The sequence below is a fragment of the Prinia subflava genome, chromosome 10 (assembly GCF_021018805.1).
Source record: "Prinia subflava isolate CZ2003 ecotype Zambia chromosome 10, Cam_Psub_1.2, whole genome shotgun sequence".
In the NCBI taxonomy this organism is placed as follows: Eukaryota; Metazoa; Chordata; class Aves; order Passeriformes; family Cisticolidae; genus Prinia; species Prinia subflava.
In genome coordinates, this window is record NC_086256.1 from 30,302,700 (window position 1) to 30,320,292 (window position 17,593).

A 17,593-nucleotide genomic window follows, 5' to 3' on the forward strand; every position below is an offset into this window, starting at 1 on the left:
GCGGTCTCGGCCAGCTGCGGGCGGGGTGCACATCTGGGCGGGGCGGAGCGCACATCTGGGCGGTGCTGGGCGGGGCGGGGCGGGGCGGGCGGGAAGTGACTTCGGCGGGGCCGGCTGGAGCATCCCACAGCCGGTGCGAGCGGAGTCCCGAGCCCAGCCGAGCCGACATCATGCCCAAGTGTCCCCGCTGCCAGAAGGAGGTCTACTTCGGTAAGGGCTTCCTGTCCTGTCCCAGCCGCCCCCACCTCGGGGGACCTGGCGGGCACCGATGCCGGGCTGGGCGCCCTCTGGGCACACCCCGGCTTCTGGCCCCCGTACTGCACAGTCCCTCTCTGCAAATCCCTGGGGTATCCCAAAGTTGCTCAGCCCTGCGCTGTGGGTCCCCGGGGTGCCCCGGTGGGTGATCCTACAGACCCACCCCCAAGGAGACGCCTGGCTGCAGAGCGCGGGCTGCGCTGGGCGCTTCCACAGCAGCAAGGGAGCCCAGCCCCACTTCCTTCCAGCACAGCCCGCAGCCCTGCGCCACTTCGGAGCACAAAGGCCCCGCTGGTACAGCTCGCTGCTCTGAAAGCCTGGGCAGGTGAGGCAAGCACCTTCCCAGTGGCAAATCCTGCCCTGGGGCAAGTGCCTGGGTCAGTGGACCGCCCACACCTTGTTCTGTGTGGTTTAACACAGCAGGATGACACCTCTGGGGTGTTATTTTTAAGCCGCTGTTGCAGGGTAGGTGTGAGCCTTTTTGGGCTGGTGTCTGCTGCTGGGCTTCCTGCAGATGTCTTCCCTCCAAACAGGGGCCCTGAAGCTCCTGCCCCTTCTGGGGCCATAGACCTGCTGTCCTGTTGGAGGGTGTTTGTGGGGTTTGAGCCTCTCACTTTGCTATCAGCTTCTGGAACAGGCAGGTTCCTCTGCCAGACCTCTCCACTTGCCTGGCATAGCTAAACTCAAGAGGGTTTGCTGGGAGCAGCTTAGAAGCACTCTCTGCTTTTTAATTTACTCGAGATGAGGGATCTGGAACCCAGGTGCCATCACCGACATCGTTCTCTGGTTTATTTCTGCTCTGCTTGTGCCTGTGCCCCAAATATTTGTGCTCAGCTAAGGAGTTGGAGGCTCAAACACGGGGGCTGCTTGCTGTGCCTGCTAGTGATGCCCACACTGGGGAGCTGTGCTGGGGCTGGCATGGGCGTTGCCCAGAGGGTTGCTGGGGCTGTGGTTCCTGCACTTGGGGAACCTTGTTTGCCTTGAACTGACTGCTTCCAGCCAGGCTTTGGGATGGGGATTTTGGCACAATACAGTTTGTGGCTCCCTCCTGCGACTCAAGGTCCTGGTGTGCCTCATTTACCTGTGTGTCTTGATTCAGGAGCCACCCAGGTGCTGGTGGCAGTGCGTGCCTTTCCCTGGGGTCAGGGTGAGCTGGGTTTGCTGTGCCCGCAGGTGCGGCCGTGGAGGGGCTGGGACGGCACCGTTTGACCAAGGAGGGGTTTGACCTTGCACTTATCACACTTACACTCATTACGAAATGTCTCTGTTGATGCAGAGGCTGAGGAGGGTTCAAAAGCTGTTGGAGGACCAAGCTGGATGCCTGATTTCTGTGCCTGCAGATATCCAGACCGCTGGCAGAGGAGGCAGAGCAAGCCTGGCTCTGGAGCTCCCTGAGGCTTTGGGAGCCTGGCAGTCCTGCTTGGGCGTGCCTCAGGGCTAGATCATGTCTGTAATGGGTGGGGAGGAGGTGATGCTGAGAAGACTAGGGATGGGGTTTGCAGGAATTTTGCCTGAGTGCTGTAATGAGCCTTAGCAGAACTCCTGCCCAAGCACTGGTGCAAATGCGTGTGCAAGAGGTGGGAAGGCTGTGCCCCTTCCAGAAACCCTGTGATAGAAGGGTCCTGCCCTGGGCTAGGCTCAGGCTCCTAGGGGCACCCAGGGGGAGAACACTGTTGCTCCTGCCAGGCTGCAGGCACAGGAGGCCCTTTGTGCCACTGGGAATGGCAGCAGGGCTGCCTTGTAGCATTTGGGCACTGCCCCCGCCCACCTCTGCAGCCACGAGCTTGCTCCTTGCATAGGCTGTTGTGGACATATTTGAACTGTGAGGAGCTGCTTCAGGCAGTTAGGGCCCCTAGGGCATGCATTACCCACACTGGCTTGGTCCCATTTGCAGGCACGGGGTCAGTGTTCAGACCTGGCTCTGACACGATTCCTGTGGACAGCTCTGTTTAATCACTTAATATATTCCAAGGAGCCCGGCTGCCAATATGAAGAGCACACATGCCTGCAGAAAATACCCTTCTCCCCTGCTGTGCTCCAATTAAAAGGCACCCTGTGCTCCCCACTCTCTCTGTAAACATGTCCTGGCTCCAGGATGTTGTGCCTCCCACGGCTGCCTGAAGCCCCACCAGGCTCCAGCTCTGCTCTGCTTTGCCATGGTGCCAGCAGAATCTGAGCTGTGGCTGGAGAGGACTGGTTTGTGTTGGCAGGGTGTGGCAATGGCTCTGCCTTCCTAGTCCTTGCCAGCATCCTCTTTCACCCCTGCCAGCTGTAGTGATTTCTTGGGCTCCAGCTCACTGGGGAGAAATGAATCTCCTTGCAGGCTGAAGTTGGGAGGAGGGAGGTCCTCAGGTCTTTGGAAGATGGGGTAGAAGTCAGTCCATCCACATGGATGCAGCCATGCTCACCCTGGGTGTGGCACTGCTGCTGCAGATCCGTGTCCCTGGATGTGCACGGCATTGTGTGTGCATAGCCAACATTTGGGTTTGAACACTGTGCCCTCTGCCCTGGACAGACAGACTTGAGAATATGCCCCAAAATGTCCTCCCTAGGGTTGACGGCAAGGCAACCAATCTGCCAAAAGTTACTTGTGCCTGTTGGGTGCCTCAACTAATCCACCTCCTTTCCATGGCAGCCGAGAAGGTGACTTCTCTGGGGAAGGACTGGCACCGGCCCTGCTTGAGATGTGAGAAGTGTAACAAGACCCTGACGTCTGGAGGCCATGCAGAGGTGAGGTTTGCTGCCCAGAAGGTCCCTGTCCCCTGCAACTGAGAGCTGGGACAAGCAGAGGTGGGGCTGATGCTCTTTCTCTCTCCCTACAGCACGATGGCAAACCCTACTGCAATCACCCCTGCTACGCTGCCTTGTTCGGGCCCAAAGGTGGGTGCCTGTGGGTCCTGGAGGGAGTGGGAGGGCTCGGGGCTCCTGTCTCTTGGCGAGCTCCAGCCCTCACTGTGCTCACCACCCCATGGCAGTGCTGACCCTGCTCCATCTCTTCCAGGTTTTGGCCGGGGAGGAGCTGAGAGCCACACATTCAAATAAACCTCAGGTTGGTGCTTCCCTCAGAGCTCCCCTCCTGTCTCTGGCTCCACAGGCGGGCTGGGGCTGTCCTCCCTCGGGCCAGTGGGGAAGGCAGGCCTGCCACAGCATCTCTCTGGGCTGGCTGTGACTTCCAGGCCTTACAGCAGGGCTCAGGAGCTGGGTGCCAGCTGCCCCTGTCCACCAGCCCCAGCCCACTGTCAGCACCTGCTTGGCTGTGGCAGTGGATGCCAAAGGCTTTGTGGCCCGTTGGCAGCAACAGGATCTGTCCTGGAGCACTGTTGTCCCTGGGATATCTCAGCTCCCAGCCCAGCCTGATTTCACACACTCCTCTCTTCCATCCCTCTCCAGGTGTGATGTCCAGAGTTCCCAGCACAACCTGAAGACAGCACAAACACTCCGCAACAGACATGCATTTTTGTTTTTAATTCACCCTGTACTAGACTAGCACGTTCAAAGCAATAAGTAACCAAGGCTGGGCTGGTGTGGAGAGAGGCTCTGCTCCAGATGGAGTGCTGCCAGGGTGGGGACGTTGGGTTGCCCTGCCGGGTAGGAAATTCGGCTGATATTGCCGAAGGCTGCCTGGAGAGGAGACCGCGCCCTTCCAGCCAAAACCTAGCTCTGCTTCAGGCATCCAGCTCTCGTGGCCGGGCCCACAGTTGTATTCTCAGTCTTTAATAAATGAAAAGATGCTTCCCTCCTGTAGCAGCTGTGTTCTCTGTAACAGCAGTCCCACGGGACTCACTTGTGAAGCGCTTGCCACTTGCTTAATGCCCCTGTGGCCTTTGGATTGAGCCCCACACAATGTGATGGCCCCCCGTGCCCTCAGCTGGGGCAGAGAGGTGTCTTGCTGGGAGGGGATTGACTGTCACATCAGGACAACCTGCTATTTGCTGCTTTTGATCTGAGTGACCACATGAAAAGGCCAAGGGAAGTGTGAGGCTGCTGCTGAGGCAGAGCCAGCCTCCCTCGGCAGGGATGGCAGAGCTGTGGTGTTAGAAGGCAAGAGCTGGCTCATAAGAGCTTTGCTCTTTCATGTTTCAATGTTTTTATCCTGCTGGAAAAAAGGCACTGACAGATGTCAAAGATGTTAACTTGAGGAATGTTTCTAAAATGGTTTCTTAACCATGTCTTTCCCTAACCTGAATAACTCCATTTACATATTCAGAGATATCTCATCACCCACTGGGATATTTTTGTCTACAGTTTATGCATGCATTTCCGTAGAGGCTGCTCTGCATTTTACTGTCACATCAACCTTCCTGGGACTTGGCCAAAACCCTCAGGGGTCAGAGACACATGTCCGGTGTCAAAATCCTTGGTGTCAGGAGCAGCATGATCTGATAAGCATCTTAAAACTTCCAATTAAAACTTGCTTGATGCTGCAAGGCGCTGCCTCACCTCCCACCCCGATAGCACAACAAACACAGGCGTCTGTGTCAAAGGCAAACCCTGGCTATTGCTGCTTGGCTGTCATTAGACTTCCCAGCCAGCCAGGGCTCATAGGGACCTCCTGCTCCCACTGCTGCCTCTGCCAGCAGCCTCCCGTGGGTTCCAACAGCCTCCCGCGTGCCAGCACCCATGGACCCATGGCTCCTGGCCATCCACACCCTGTCCCTCTCTGCCAGCCTGCCTCTGGGGCACTGGGACATGGCTTTCCCCTGCCAGCTGAGCTTCAAAACAAACTAGTGATATAATCTCAGCAGCCTGCACCGTGCCTCTGAGATAGTGTTTTCCCTTGGGCATTTAAGTAATGGCAAACACAAGCCTTGTCATCATAGGATTTGCATAAGTGTGTCCAGCTGGGAAAAGGACCAGTGTTTTGGGCTCAGGGTCCTTCCCAGCTGGGCCCTGCACTAAAATTTCAGAAGCAGCTTATTCTAAGCACAAGGAGCCAGGCCAGCAGGGATGAGGAAGGAACCAGTGAGAGGTATGGAAAAGCAGCGGCTGCACAGGGGTAGGCTGGGGTGGCCCAGCCCTTCAAATGCCAGCCCTTTTCACTGGCAGTGGCCTCAGCTGGGGCTGGAGTCAGTGTTCTGGTGTGTTCTGCTGTTTGCTGTGTGCTGCTGTGTGTGCTGCCCAGGGCTCCCTTTTGCTTCTGTCCATGGCCATGGATTTGCAGTGAACCTGTGGGGGTTGGGGAGATCTCTCCCTGTCCTGCATGCCTGCAGGGATGTAGGAACCGAGCTGTGCCAGGCCTGTGCAGCTGCAGCTAAGCCTGATCCTGCAGGTGCCTCACTCTGTGCTGCAGAGGAGAATATAGGTGTGCATTAAAAAGCAGGGGTCCCTCAGGCATGGGCTGGCGACAAGCCCCTTGGTACTGATAGCCAAAATCTCCTTCTTAGAGTCCTGTTTTTCTGCTTGCCCCACAGCAAGAACTCCCACTGAGATAGCTTTTAAGCTTAGAACTTTCTGCTGGGATATTCCTCTCCAAGAGCTGTGCATGTACAGGCCACACTCTCTGCCTGATCCAGCCTTGATGCTGTGAGGCTGGGCAGTTCAGGCCCAGGTCACACCTGCAAGGAGCCTTGGTCAAAGAAAATATACGGTAAATTAATTTAAAAAAAAACTTGCTTTGGTCTTTGGAGAGGAAGCAGAAACAGCTGTATCTCATTTGGATAGGAAATCCACACCCCAGCCAGGCCTCCCCTGGATGCTCAGTGAGGCTCAACAGCGGCTGGTGCGCCAGGGAGGTAGGCTGTCAGCAGACACAATCTTTTCTCCATTTGAACAGTAAATCTCTGTGGCCTGGAGTGTGACTGCAGACAGGCAGCAGTGTGGTTTCCAGTGCCTCCCATCTGTGATGCTTTTGGTTCTGAGCCTTGGTGGGAGCTTGGGACAGGCAGGGACAGTCTCTTTCCTCCCAGTGCGGTGTTGCCCTGGCTGTGCTGCTCCTGCAGCAGGGCGAGCAAGATGCTCAGGGCAAACCCCAGCTTTCTGCCTGTCTGGGACAGCAAAAGCTGTTGGGTGATTTACAGTGTGGTGATGCCCAGCAGAAAACTTTGCTGCTTTGGTGACCTGAAACGCCACCGTTGGTGACCCTGAAGAAAGGGGCTGTGCTTCCTCTGCCATTATTTTCTAAGCTTGGGCTGAGATCAGTCCGTGGGTTGTGGAGTGATAGTTGCTATAAACATTTCATCACTGTGACACAAAAACAAACAACATCACAGTTCCTCTGGCAGCTGGGTGTGGGCGAGCCCCAACGCCCTGCGTAGGGAAGCAGAAGAGATTTTGGCAAAGACAGAAAACAGGATGGGTTTAGAAACTTAACTGCTGCTACTCCCCATCCTGACTTTGTGACATTCTGTACAGAAGAGAAAAGGAGAGGGGAGCAGAAAGGGGGCTGGGGGGCCCTTCACCCATGGGGCACAGTGCAGGCAGGAGTGGTCAGTGAGGGTCCTCTCACCCTGTGTTCTCTTGGCACAGATCGACAGACTTTAATCTGTCAGGAGACAGATGTTTCCCTGTGCCTGCAGCTGGCAAGGGAGATAGTGTGGAAGCCCTTCAGCAGGGTTCTCCTCAGGGTCATCCTTTGGGAAGGCAGCAGGCTCGGCCTCTGGACAGGGCTGTGCTCTGGCAGCCTTCAGGTCACATCTGGACTAACACATGCTGGGTGCCCGGGTCAATGCTACCTTGCTGGGACACCAACGGGGTCACTCACCCTCTCCTGCCAGTGCTTGATGGGGACAGTGATGTGATGCTTCTGCCACTTCCCTTGAGGTGGTTTTGTGTCTCATCTGTGCAGCCTCTGGCTGGGGCAGAGTGGCACAGGGGCTGTAGCTACAGGGGATTCCTGCTCTTTGCTGTGCAGAGCTCATGGGGATGAAGCCAGAATGTAGCTGGGTGGTATCTAGCACGCCACAGCTTCAGGGGTTTTTAAGGCTGATTTGTATTAAGCTTAAAGAGTTCTGATATCTTTTAGGCCACAAAAGTGTCTGCCCATGTCCTAACACCTCAGAAATCTGCCTTTATGCAGACAGTGTGGTAAGAGGGACCGTGCAGCTGATGTCAGGCAGCAGGAGCTCTGCCAGATCGCACGGGGAGAAGGGACTTCCTGTCCAGCTCTGCAAAGCAGTGGTTTGGGGAACCCCCTCTCAGCAACGGAAACAGCTCTGCAGAGCTGAAAAGGGGGTGGGGGTCAAACCTTGTTCCTGATGGGGAACAACACCTCCAGCAAACACTGAAGATACTGAAGGCAGAGGGACTCTGGGTATGACAACCAGGGGCATAATGAGAAGCGAATGGGACCATGAACTGAGGTACTGGAAACTGAGGTCTAGCTAGAGAGCAAGGAGAGGGGGGCTCAGGCTGCTCTACTCTCACCCCTTCCTGCTGCTGGTGATCCAGTGCTGGAGAGCAGCTGGGTGCAGAAAGCTCTGGGGATGTTTGCAGGGTTCTGGGTGGCTTGCCAAAGCAAGGAGAGGAAGCAGGAAAGTTGACATCAGACACCTAGAGCTGAATTTTACTTTGACACCTCTTGTGCTATGTTCAACAAAACAGGGAGAGTTTTCAAGAGGGAAGGGTGCAAGAACTTCCCACTGAAGCCTCTGCCTTCTTCTGGTCAGTCTTGTGTTAAAGACCCTGGGGGAGGAGGTCAGAGGGAGTTTTCCTCTGTGCAGAAGAACTTGGCTATTAAAGTAAAAAGGGCGAAACTCCTGAGAGGAGAGTTGCTGAGACTTCAGACCTCTTTTCTAATCCTTCCCAATTCACTTATCATATGGAAAGCCCTGCATCAGAGGGCCCGAAACACCAACACCTTTCTTAAGCATCCAACTACTGGGAGCTGACCTTGAATTTTGGCGCTACAGCCCACACACAGGTCTGCTGCTGCTGACCAGGAAAACCTGCACTAGAGCATTTGTGGGGTCATGCCAGCATTGCTGCAGCCCACCTATGCTGGCAATCTGTGTTCACAGCTCTGTGCTTGCTTGGCTCCTTTCTGCCACCATCATGGTCAGGTCATGCCTTTTCCCACTCTGCCTAACCTGATGTCCCAGTGAGGGAAGAGCAAGTGTGTATAAAATGGCCAGGAGGGCTGGGGAAGAGGCTGGAAATGTTTGCAGTGGAAAGCGTTGCAATCTGCCTGACTGCTCAGGGTGTGAATCGTTCAGGCCACCCAAGGCCTCCCTCAGAGGCAGGGAGGGAAGCTGTGCTCTGCTCTGACAGCTGCTCAGCAGATACCCCACTGTGGGAAGGAGAGGGAAAGGAGAGGGCAAGGAGAGAAGTGCAGAACTCCAGCCACCCGAGCTGGTGATGGGGCGTGGGAAGTGCTGATGCCTGGCTTGGGGGCCTGGCCAGCAGACAGGCTGGCTCCTGCCCACGCCTTCACGGGGATAAAAGCATTAAGAAAAAAACCCCGAAGACCAAAGGAGCAGTTTTTGCAGGAGGAAAGCTCACACCTTCCCCTTGGCAGAGCGGGGCTGCGGTGACATCAGGAAGCTGTGCTGCCACCGGAGGAGCAGGGACGGCTGCTATCGCATACAATCGGCATGAGGCAATGGGACGGGGCTGCCGTCATCATATCTGGCAACCCTGCACACGCAGCAGGGCCGTGTGTGGTGGCGAGTTGCCATGGCACGGGTGCAAACAGGCACCCTTGCCCCACTGAGTCACTGCCACGGAAATGACTGCGGCTGACACATCGTGCCGAAAATGGCACCACACGGGCCCGGGAACCCAGAGAGGGCAAAGTCCAGTGGCCTCTCCCAGCTAAAGCATCCCTGGCCACTCAGTACGTGCCCAGACTTTCCCTTCCCATTGTGGTCACCACTGCCATGCTCGCCTCGAATCTGCTTCAGTGGCTGGGAACCAGGGGACCAGCTGATAAGCCAGCTCTGTCCTGCTTCCTTTCTATAGAGAGGGTCCTGGAAGCTTCCAATCTCCACCATGACATCAGGCTTGTGTGCTGATGTCAGCCAGCCATTGCTGGTTCCCATCTGCCAGGATGCTATTGCTCGGGAGAGGGGTACTGACAGTGGCCTGGGTGCAGTGGGGCTCTGCTGCCAGTGGGGTGCCATCGCCATCCCTGCTGGGACAGCACGCTGGGGGCTGTCACACCATCACCTCCTTCATCTGCCCATAGCACACAGCCCATCTCTGCAGCAGGAATCCATCACCTTCCCGTGGGCTTATCCCAGCCTGGGAACACCGCCCAGGCAGCCGGCAGAGCAGATAAGTGGGGCCTCGCAGGCCAGCACCGAGCGCCCAGAGTGCCTGGGATGATCTGCCTAGCCTCCAGCTCCTGTGGCGCAATGCCAGCCCTTCACAGCACCAGGCGTCCTGTGCCAGCTGTGCCCACGGGGCTGCGTGCTGTGGGAGCTGTGGGGCAAGGGACCAGGGGATGCAGCCAGCAGGGCAGCCAGCCTCTGCTGGGGTGCCACGGGGCTGGGTTGGCCAGTGGGAGAGGTGGCACAGGGGCTCTCGGTGGCCTGGGATGGGTGAGAATCCCAGCTGCTGAGTGGTGATGTTCGCTGGCCCAGGGGTTGGTGTGTTGGCTGGGGGACAGGAGCTCAGAGGAGGGGTAATGGACAGAACCACTCACTCTGCATGCACTGGGTGATGCAGGAGAGCCCTTGTCTCGGCAGCTGCCCTGGGGAGGAAAGGCCTAGACAGAGGAATGTGTGTGGGGACAGGGATAGCTTTGAGCTGGGTTTATGGAGTGGTCAAGAAAACACAGGAAATTGGCTGCAGCTGAAGGTCCTCCTGCCTGGAGACTGCAGCAGGGACGGGAAAATAGACAAGCGATGTGTCATGGAGGGACCAGACAGCGCCCGATAGCAGCAAGGCAAGGAAAGCCAAGAAGGATGCCAAAGACAGCAGAGGATTGTCCCGGTTTGATAAGGCTCTGGGCAGTAAAAAAGAATTTTATGGGCTGTTGGAAACCAAAGGCAAGGAATCATGTGGAAATGCCAAGCCTGTTAGGAAGGAGAGCAAAGAAGTGGATACAGATTGCTGAGCTAGAACTGGACGAGGGATAAGGAAAAGGCTTTCCAGGCCATTAGGAAAGGAGGAGGTGAGGCAACAGCTGCTGGAGAAGATATTTTAGAAATCTTTATGCCTGGATAACTCACACCCAGGGGTCCTTTCAGGGCTGGCTGGAGCAGACGCCAGGATCTACAGGGCTGGGAGAGCTCTAAAGCAGCCCTCAGCACTGGAAAGGGCTGCGCTCCCCAGCACAGGAGTGGGAGGCAGGAGAGGAGTAACCAGAGTACAAACACAGTTCAGGTTGGCTGGAGGTCTCTTTGGACCACTGTGATTTCCCTCCTCATTGCAAGCAGCCATTTGGCTGCAAGAGCCTGTTCTGTAGCTGGAAGGAATTTCACATGTTGTTTCATGTTGTTCAGATACTGGTGGAAAAAAAGTAAAGGCATCATGCTAGATCCACAGTGAGCACATTAAATGGGCTATGAAGTGGGGAACTGGCCAAGAAACCATCAGTGGGGGCTGCCAGCAGGTCTCATGTCCAGGCACAGGCAGGATCCCCGCAGAGCTGGCAGAGCAGATCTGTGTCCCTGGCACAGACCAGCTGTGCTCCCTCTGTAAACCCACAGCAGGAATCCAGCTCTATGCCAGGTTTTGGTTCTGTAAATCCTGGTCACGGGTGGACTGCTCTCAGGAGCTCAGACTTCTCCCAAACAGCAGCTCCGTTTCTCCCCCACGGCCCCCCAAGGATTAATCCCTGGGATTGCTTCATTTTGGGGATTATACGCTGGGGACTCGAGCTGGCTGCATCACGCCCCACTCAGCAAGAGGCCCGCAGGAATACCTGCAGACCTGCTGCTGCCAAACCCTGCTCTCCCACCGTCCGAGGAGCTGTTCTGACTGCAGCAGAGCTGTGTTTTCGCAAGAGCCGAAGCTGGGTTTTGCAACAGCTCTGTCCACCAGGAAGGGCGGGGGAAGTTCGCAGGGCTTCCCCGGGTGTTTTTTGCCGGGGCAGGAGGCGCGTCCATGGCTCAGGGAGGTGACATGTGCGGGTCACTGCCCCGGGGAGGCCAGCAGCGTTCTGTGCCCCGAGCCATGCGCAGGCAGAATAAGCGGCAGGACCATCGGTGGTCCGGGAAATGCGGGAAGATGCAGGGACATCCACGGACACAGGTGGGGAGATGCAGGGACATAGGCAGGGAGATGCAGGGACATCCAGAGAGATCCAGGGACATCCAGGGACATCAGGGAGATGTAGAGCGATGCAGGGACTTCCAGGGAGATGCAGGGCGATGCAGGGACACGCAGGGACATCACGACAGGCAGGGCTGGCGCGCCCGCAGAGCCCCTCCCTGCTGCCAGGGGGCGCTGCGGCGGGCGGGCGGGCGGCCGGAAGGGCACTCCCGCTGGTGCGGCAGTGGCGGGAGCGGCGCGATGCGCGGGCGGCAGCGGGAGCAGCTCCGGGAGCAGCTCCGGGAGCCGGGCCCGGCGCTGCCCGCCGCCGTCGGGGCGCTGTGTCGGGCTCTGCCGCCCCGCGCCCGGCCCGCCCCCGACACCCTGCGTCGCGCCAGGTTCGACCGGCCGCAGGCGGTGAGCGCCGGCCGCTCCGCCCGGAGACGCTGCGGGGCACAGGGACAGGGCAGCGGGGACCACCGGGACACCCGAGTGCGGCTGGGTCCAGGGACAGGGTCTGGATGGCAGCGCGACGGGCACTGAGCCTTGGGCAGGCACTGCGTGCGGGGCTGCGGTGCGGTCCCAGCTCGGTGCCGTCTCTTTTCGCTGTGGTCCCTGTTCGGTGTGGCCCCAGCTCGGTGTGGGCCCTGTTTGGCGCGGTCCCTGTTCAGTGTGGCCCCAGCTCGCTGCGGGCCCAGCTCGGTGTGTGCCCGGCTGACCCGTGTTACGGACCTCTCAGCAAACTCGCTGCTCTCTCAAGGGCTTTGTCTTACCGTCGTTAAGGCTTGGTATATCACCCTAGGCTGCGACACCTTCTCAGTGTCACCTGAGGTTTGCTGCCCTTTACCGTACCCCAGCTTGGGTCTTGCTGCTTTCTCTCCGAGGCCTCCAGCTGGCACACAGCGTACCTCCCTTCCTCGACTATTTTAAGTATTTTACGAGTGTTGACTGAAATTCCAGACGTAAGAATCACTATTTGAGTTTGTCAGCATGCTGTCCTTGTGCAGCCAAGAAATGATTCCCAGTTCCAGCTCATTCTGTGGTGCATCTTGTTTGTGAGTTTCTGACACTGTCATGGTCAGATCTTACCAGTGTGTTCAAGTGCTTGTTTGACTACGGGTGAGCTGTGCCATATGTGGTTGTATCAGAGGAGATTTTGGAGTGCTCCTCTACACATGAGTCTCACAGTAGAAGTGCTGGGTGTTGCTCTACGGCCAGCATTAGCCCTTTTCTTTCTGGGTGCTCCTTTCTGTAGATTCTGTGTTCATGAGGCAGCCAGCACATGAATCTGCCTGATCAGATGGTGTGGGCTGAATCAGCAGGTGTGCTGTTCCATGTGTGACGTTCAGGTATGGGCTTAATTGCCTAATTAAGATTAAATAATATAGCAGATATTTTTTCCTCCTGATCTCCCCTTCCACTCCTCTCTTTTGCAGAGCGTGGACTTCTGGAGGTTGCTGTATGTGCTTCTGAAGCAGATCCACGGGGGCAGGTGGACAGAGTCTGATGCCATAGGTAACATCATTCTGGCTGACTGCAGTTTCCATCTGTCGTGGGGAAGGACTGGGACTGGTTTTGTAGCACCTTTGGCTCCTTGCTCCCTGTCATGAATGCTCTGTTTTGAACACCTGTGCCACCAAGGTACTAGGCATCAGGTTTACTGAGAAGCAAATGTGCTGTGAGGCAGGTTTGCTCCTCTTTGACGTGCTTTGTCCTGGAAACTGGGATGTTTCCACAGGCTCTTGCATCCCTGTGACATTTTATTGCAGGTAAATCTCTGCAATGATGTTATGCATTCTCAGTATCTGCGAAGACAGAATTAGATTTGATTTTCCTTTGGTTCCTTCTTTTCCCATTCCCATTTTCATGATTCTGTTGGTACTTTTCTATCCAGTCCTGTGTCAGAGCCAGTAATTGTGACCTAAGAACCATAAAGGTAGTGTTTTGGATTGAAGTTCAAGACAAAACAAGAAATAGACTCTGTGATTATTTTAAGAGGAGCTGTGAATAATGTCTTTATGGACAGGGCCACTGCTCCAGAGAGGAGTTGAATTTAGATTGGCTTCTCAAAATAGAAGTCTATTTACTTCTAAAATGTATGTTATTCCAAGTACAACACTACTCCCCATCCTCTCTCTTGAAACATGTCTATCTAGAGCCTTTTCACTGTGTGAGAATTGTGGTGAATCAAGGTCTCCTCATAGCAAATCCACTTAATACTCACTTTTGCCCTTGAAAGCAAAACACCCTAAACAACACTGTATAAGCCATTGAATAGCTGTGAGTCTGGTGCCTCTGCAAATGGAAATAAGAAATGTTAAGCGTTGTGGAATGCAGAGGAAAACCAGCATAGTTTTGCTGGTGGCTCAGCAGGAAGTCCTGTTACTCGCAGGATTGCTATTTTTCATTTGGCTGTTTTTATTTTTCCACTCACCCACAATCTGCTGTGTATGGCAGGTCTGTTTATTGACTGTCTCCCACAGCATTATGGATGTGGTCCTGCACATGAGCAACCTTATTGGATCCTGGCTGCTCCCATGCTAATTGCCTGTAGCATTTGGGGACAGAATTTCCAAGTGCATGTGGCAGGTTCCTGGCTCTAGAGAGAGCAAACACAGCCTCCACTGGTGTATTGTGAGGTAGCAATGTGTGGTTCTGCTGAGAACTGCTCAGCTGGTTTCTGAGAAACCTTTTTAGTCACAACTTGGTGATTAAAGCTGAAATTTAGGCTAGAGAGCTGTACTGTTTTTCAAATGACACTAATTACTTTTGCTTGGCAAGTGAATGAGTTGTCTGCTGTGAACACAATCAATATTTTACTGCTTTTCTTCTCTGCCCCAGCTCTGGTCTCTTGTGTATTTAATGCAAATGAAATAAGCCTTGGGCATAGGCACTAAATAACTTTCTCAGGTTTGTGTAGGATCCCTTTGCACAATAGGGAATTGAAAGAGATTCCTCTAATCCAAGTCTAGTGCCTTAGTCCACAGATCAAGCTTTCCTTTTCCTTGTCCTTTTTGTACAACCTCTTAATTACCTTGGTTGAAACAAGGGTAGCAGCATTTGCCAGATCCCTGAGGAAGGCTGTGAAGACTCCTTTGGTGTAGGGGTTGCTGTGTGCACAGAAACAGCTTTCTGGAAAAGAGAAGCCATTCTCCACAGATCTTGTATCCTTTATTTTTCAAAAGGAAACACTGATCTTTGGCTGGTTCAAGAATCCCCAGTGAAGCCTGCCAGTCAGTGGTTCTAAAATTCTGCAGCTGGCTCCTGGTTTCTTGTTCTGTGAGAATCTTTTTTTCACACAGTGAAAAGCACTTAACTGTAAACTTTGGTGTAAACTTACTGTAAAATCCAGCCCCTTAAACATGTCACAACAGTGGGTCACTGGACAGTGGAGAGTCAGAGTGAGCTGTATGAATGCTCTGGATGTAACCTTGCTGGTGAAATCATGATTAATGGTTTTGTGCTGCTTGTGCTTCACAGGGGCTGATGAACTTGGTTAACAACCTGTCAGCCACACCAGGTAGCAGTGCAATATGCATTTGGATAGTTGGAGGAAACACTTCTTTTCTGGAATTGCTGTTCAGTTTTTATAGCATGGGAAAGAGGTCTGGATCTGCAGTAGATTCTTGTTTGTTTGACAAATGTAGCAGAAAATGTTGTTCTGAAGGAGTAGTTTCCTATAATACCACTACCTATGCAGGTGTTTCTTGTCTGAGTGCATCATTTATCTGTCTCTGTGCTTGTACTTGGTTTGTAGTTTCTTTCCATTTTAGCCTGCCAGGCTAGTGCATAGCCCTTGTTGGAATATCATCTTGTAAATCACTGATCATTTTTGTCAGGACTCACAGTGGAAGAGCACAGTTTTGAGTATAGTTTTAAGTGGGCTGAACCCTGAGGTTCATCCCCAGCTTGGTCTTACTTGCTGAATATACTTTTATAAATAATATCTGTGGAAAAGGGGATTAGTTGCAAGCCTTGTGAAAGTCTTTCCGCATAAATTTCCTAATCCTAATGCTATAAGAAGATGTCAGAGAGGTGTCTGGTGTTATCTTCTATCTGAGTGATGTTTTTTCCTCTTGGTTGCACATTACAGAAGAATCTATCTCGGTCCTGAGTACTCACATAACCTTTGCTCCCATTTATACTTTAGCCTTTTAACTTGAGCACTCCAGAGATTAGGAAAACTAAGGGACTTCTCGGAGGTCACAGGAAGGCTCTTTGAGCCCCAATTCCAGATCCATGCCCTGACTGCTCCCTCCCAATTCCTGCCTGGTACACCAGCTGTACCCTCTCCTGTGAGGGCAGCGTGTTGCAGAGGGAGACATGAAAGAGGGGGAGAGAAAGGACCAGAACAGCACAGAAACTCAGGTGGTAAATTGCCTTGGTGGATCTGGCCTAAGTGATACATCAGAGCAGGGAAATGGTGATAAAAGAAAAAAACAACCACCTGACCTGGTCTCCTTTCCTCCACTTTGATATGTGATTTTTTGAGGAGCTCCTTGAACTGCAGATGGCAGCATGTGATGCTTATTTGCTTTTAAAAAGGAGGAAAGCATGTACTGATTATCCTTCCTTTTGGAGTGTTTCTGCCTTTGCCTGTTACAGCAGCATCTTTCTTGACAAATGCACACAAAAAAAAAAAAAAGGAAAGGATGACATGAAAACCGTGCTCATGTAAGAATGTTCATGAGTGATCGAAATAAATCTGTAATATCTCCATCCTCCTCTTGTGCTTGAGGAATTGGGGTGCACATCTACAGCAAGATTTTTAGCAAGCCATAGGCATTTCTGCCACCCTGGCATGGGCAAGGGAAGCTGCTTTTTTCATTCACAGGTTCTGTGGAAAGAGCCAATGGAGTGATCAAGGTCTTCTGCTTTGTAAGAATCCCTAAACTGCATGAAATGTAGATTCCTCTAGCTCCACCCAGCTGTGACAGCTGTCAAAGTGAATGCCCAAGAGAAAGAAAAGAGCAAATCTAGCAGGATGCTTTCACGGCATGGGGGAATATTCCTTCAGCCTCTAGCAGTTTACATCTCAGACTTTCCAATCTGGAGAGGATATGTTTGTGTTTCATAAGTTTCCATGAACTGCTGTTCTGTAAATCCAGTTCCTCCTTGAGCCTGAGTGACTCTTAAGAGTCCATAGTGTCCCACAGTGAGCGATTTCAGAATTTTGCTACATATGTGAAGAGCATTTCTTTCATCGTGTTTTGACTCACATGCTTGCTAACTTTGGTGGCTCACAGTTCTTGTGTTGAGTGTTGTGCAAACAAGTCCTCCACTCTTCACCCATTGCACAGCACTGAGGATTTTGAAGAGTTTTGTCATATCCATTCTTGCTCATCTTCTTGGCCTGCTTCATCGCTTCTTACAATGCAGCTGTTCTGTACTTGTGATAGTACTTGTCCTTTCTCTTTATTTCTTTCCCAGTCTTCTGTAGCCTTTATGGGAGAGAAGAAATAACCGTCACAGTGGGCATTTGTGTTCTGTTTAGTGTCCTTGCTAGGTTTCTCACACTGAGTTTGCCTTTGGATGCCTGTCAGAACCAATTGTGATACTGTCATTAAAAACCTTATCACCTGAGATTGTGTTCCTGAGCCCACTGAGCAGTTCCAGGCCCACTCTTATGTTGTAAGTCAGTAATGTTAGGAACGTTTCTTTCCTTGTGCACATAATTTTTCATTTTTTCTAAAAATACTTTTATCTGACTTTTTAAAGCTTGGGCTCAAGGTTCTGCAGTCCTTCATGATCTGCCTGCATTCTTTACTACTAATATCACATCAGTACCAAGTTTTCTGTCACTGTCGCATTGTCTAAGTGTCATTTTGAGTTGGTTGAACAGCAGCTGTTTAGCACAGAGCCCTCACATGAAACTATTGTTTGTTCCTGCCCTCTGGTTCTTGTCTGCTGGGCACTTGTCATTGATTCAAGGGCTTTTCCTCTCCCTCCACTCAGTGCCTTTGTGGAAGCTGAATCCCAGTGGGAAGTCTAAATGTCTTGCATTAGTTGAGTCTTCCTTAATCAGTTTCTTCTTGTTTGCCCTCAGAGAACTCCAGGAACTTTTTGAGCAGGTCTTCCTTGTACAACTGTTGTTTCTTAGCCAGTATGTGTTGTTTTCATTGCCCTCCTAATTATGCTCTTTGTTCTGCTTTTTGCCTTAGTACAGAGCCAAAACTTACTGGGCAGAACATTTTTTAATAATATC

General features: G+C 53.1%; 2 protein-coding genes across 7 annotated transcripts in view; both read left to right on the plus strand.

Annotated features, from left to right (window-relative positions):
* The first annotated feature begins 54 nt into the window (after window positions 1–54).
* On the plus strand, window positions 55–3,999 carry CRIP1 (cysteine rich protein 1). Its single transcript, XM_063406744.1, has 5 exons — window positions 55–210; window positions 2,891–2,985; window positions 3,078–3,135; window positions 3,257–3,304; window positions 3,646–3,999. Exons 1-4 carry the CDS (start codon window positions 171–173, stop codon window positions 3,295–3,297), a joined length of 234 nt encoding a protein of 77 aa, XP_063262814.1. The 5' UTR covers window positions 55–170; the 3' UTR covers window positions 3,298–3,304; window positions 3,646–3,999.
* A 7,213-nt stretch (window positions 4,000–11,212) lies between these two features.
* The window catches only part of TEDC1 (tubulin epsilon and delta complex 1), a 90,856-nt gene continuing 84,475 nt past the window's right edge, over window positions 11,213–17,593 (plus strand). Inside the window, exons 1-2 of one of the 6 annotated variants that reach the window (XM_063406746.1) lie at window positions 11,213–11,388; window positions 12,825–12,903. In XM_063406746.1, coding sequence (XP_063262816.1) covers window positions 11,242–11,388; window positions 12,825–12,903 — 226 coding nt within the window. In that variant the 5' untranslated portion in view covers window positions 11,213–11,241. The other 5 variants (XM_063406747.1, XM_063406749.1, XM_063406750.1 and 2 more) reach the window with 5 other exon arrangements.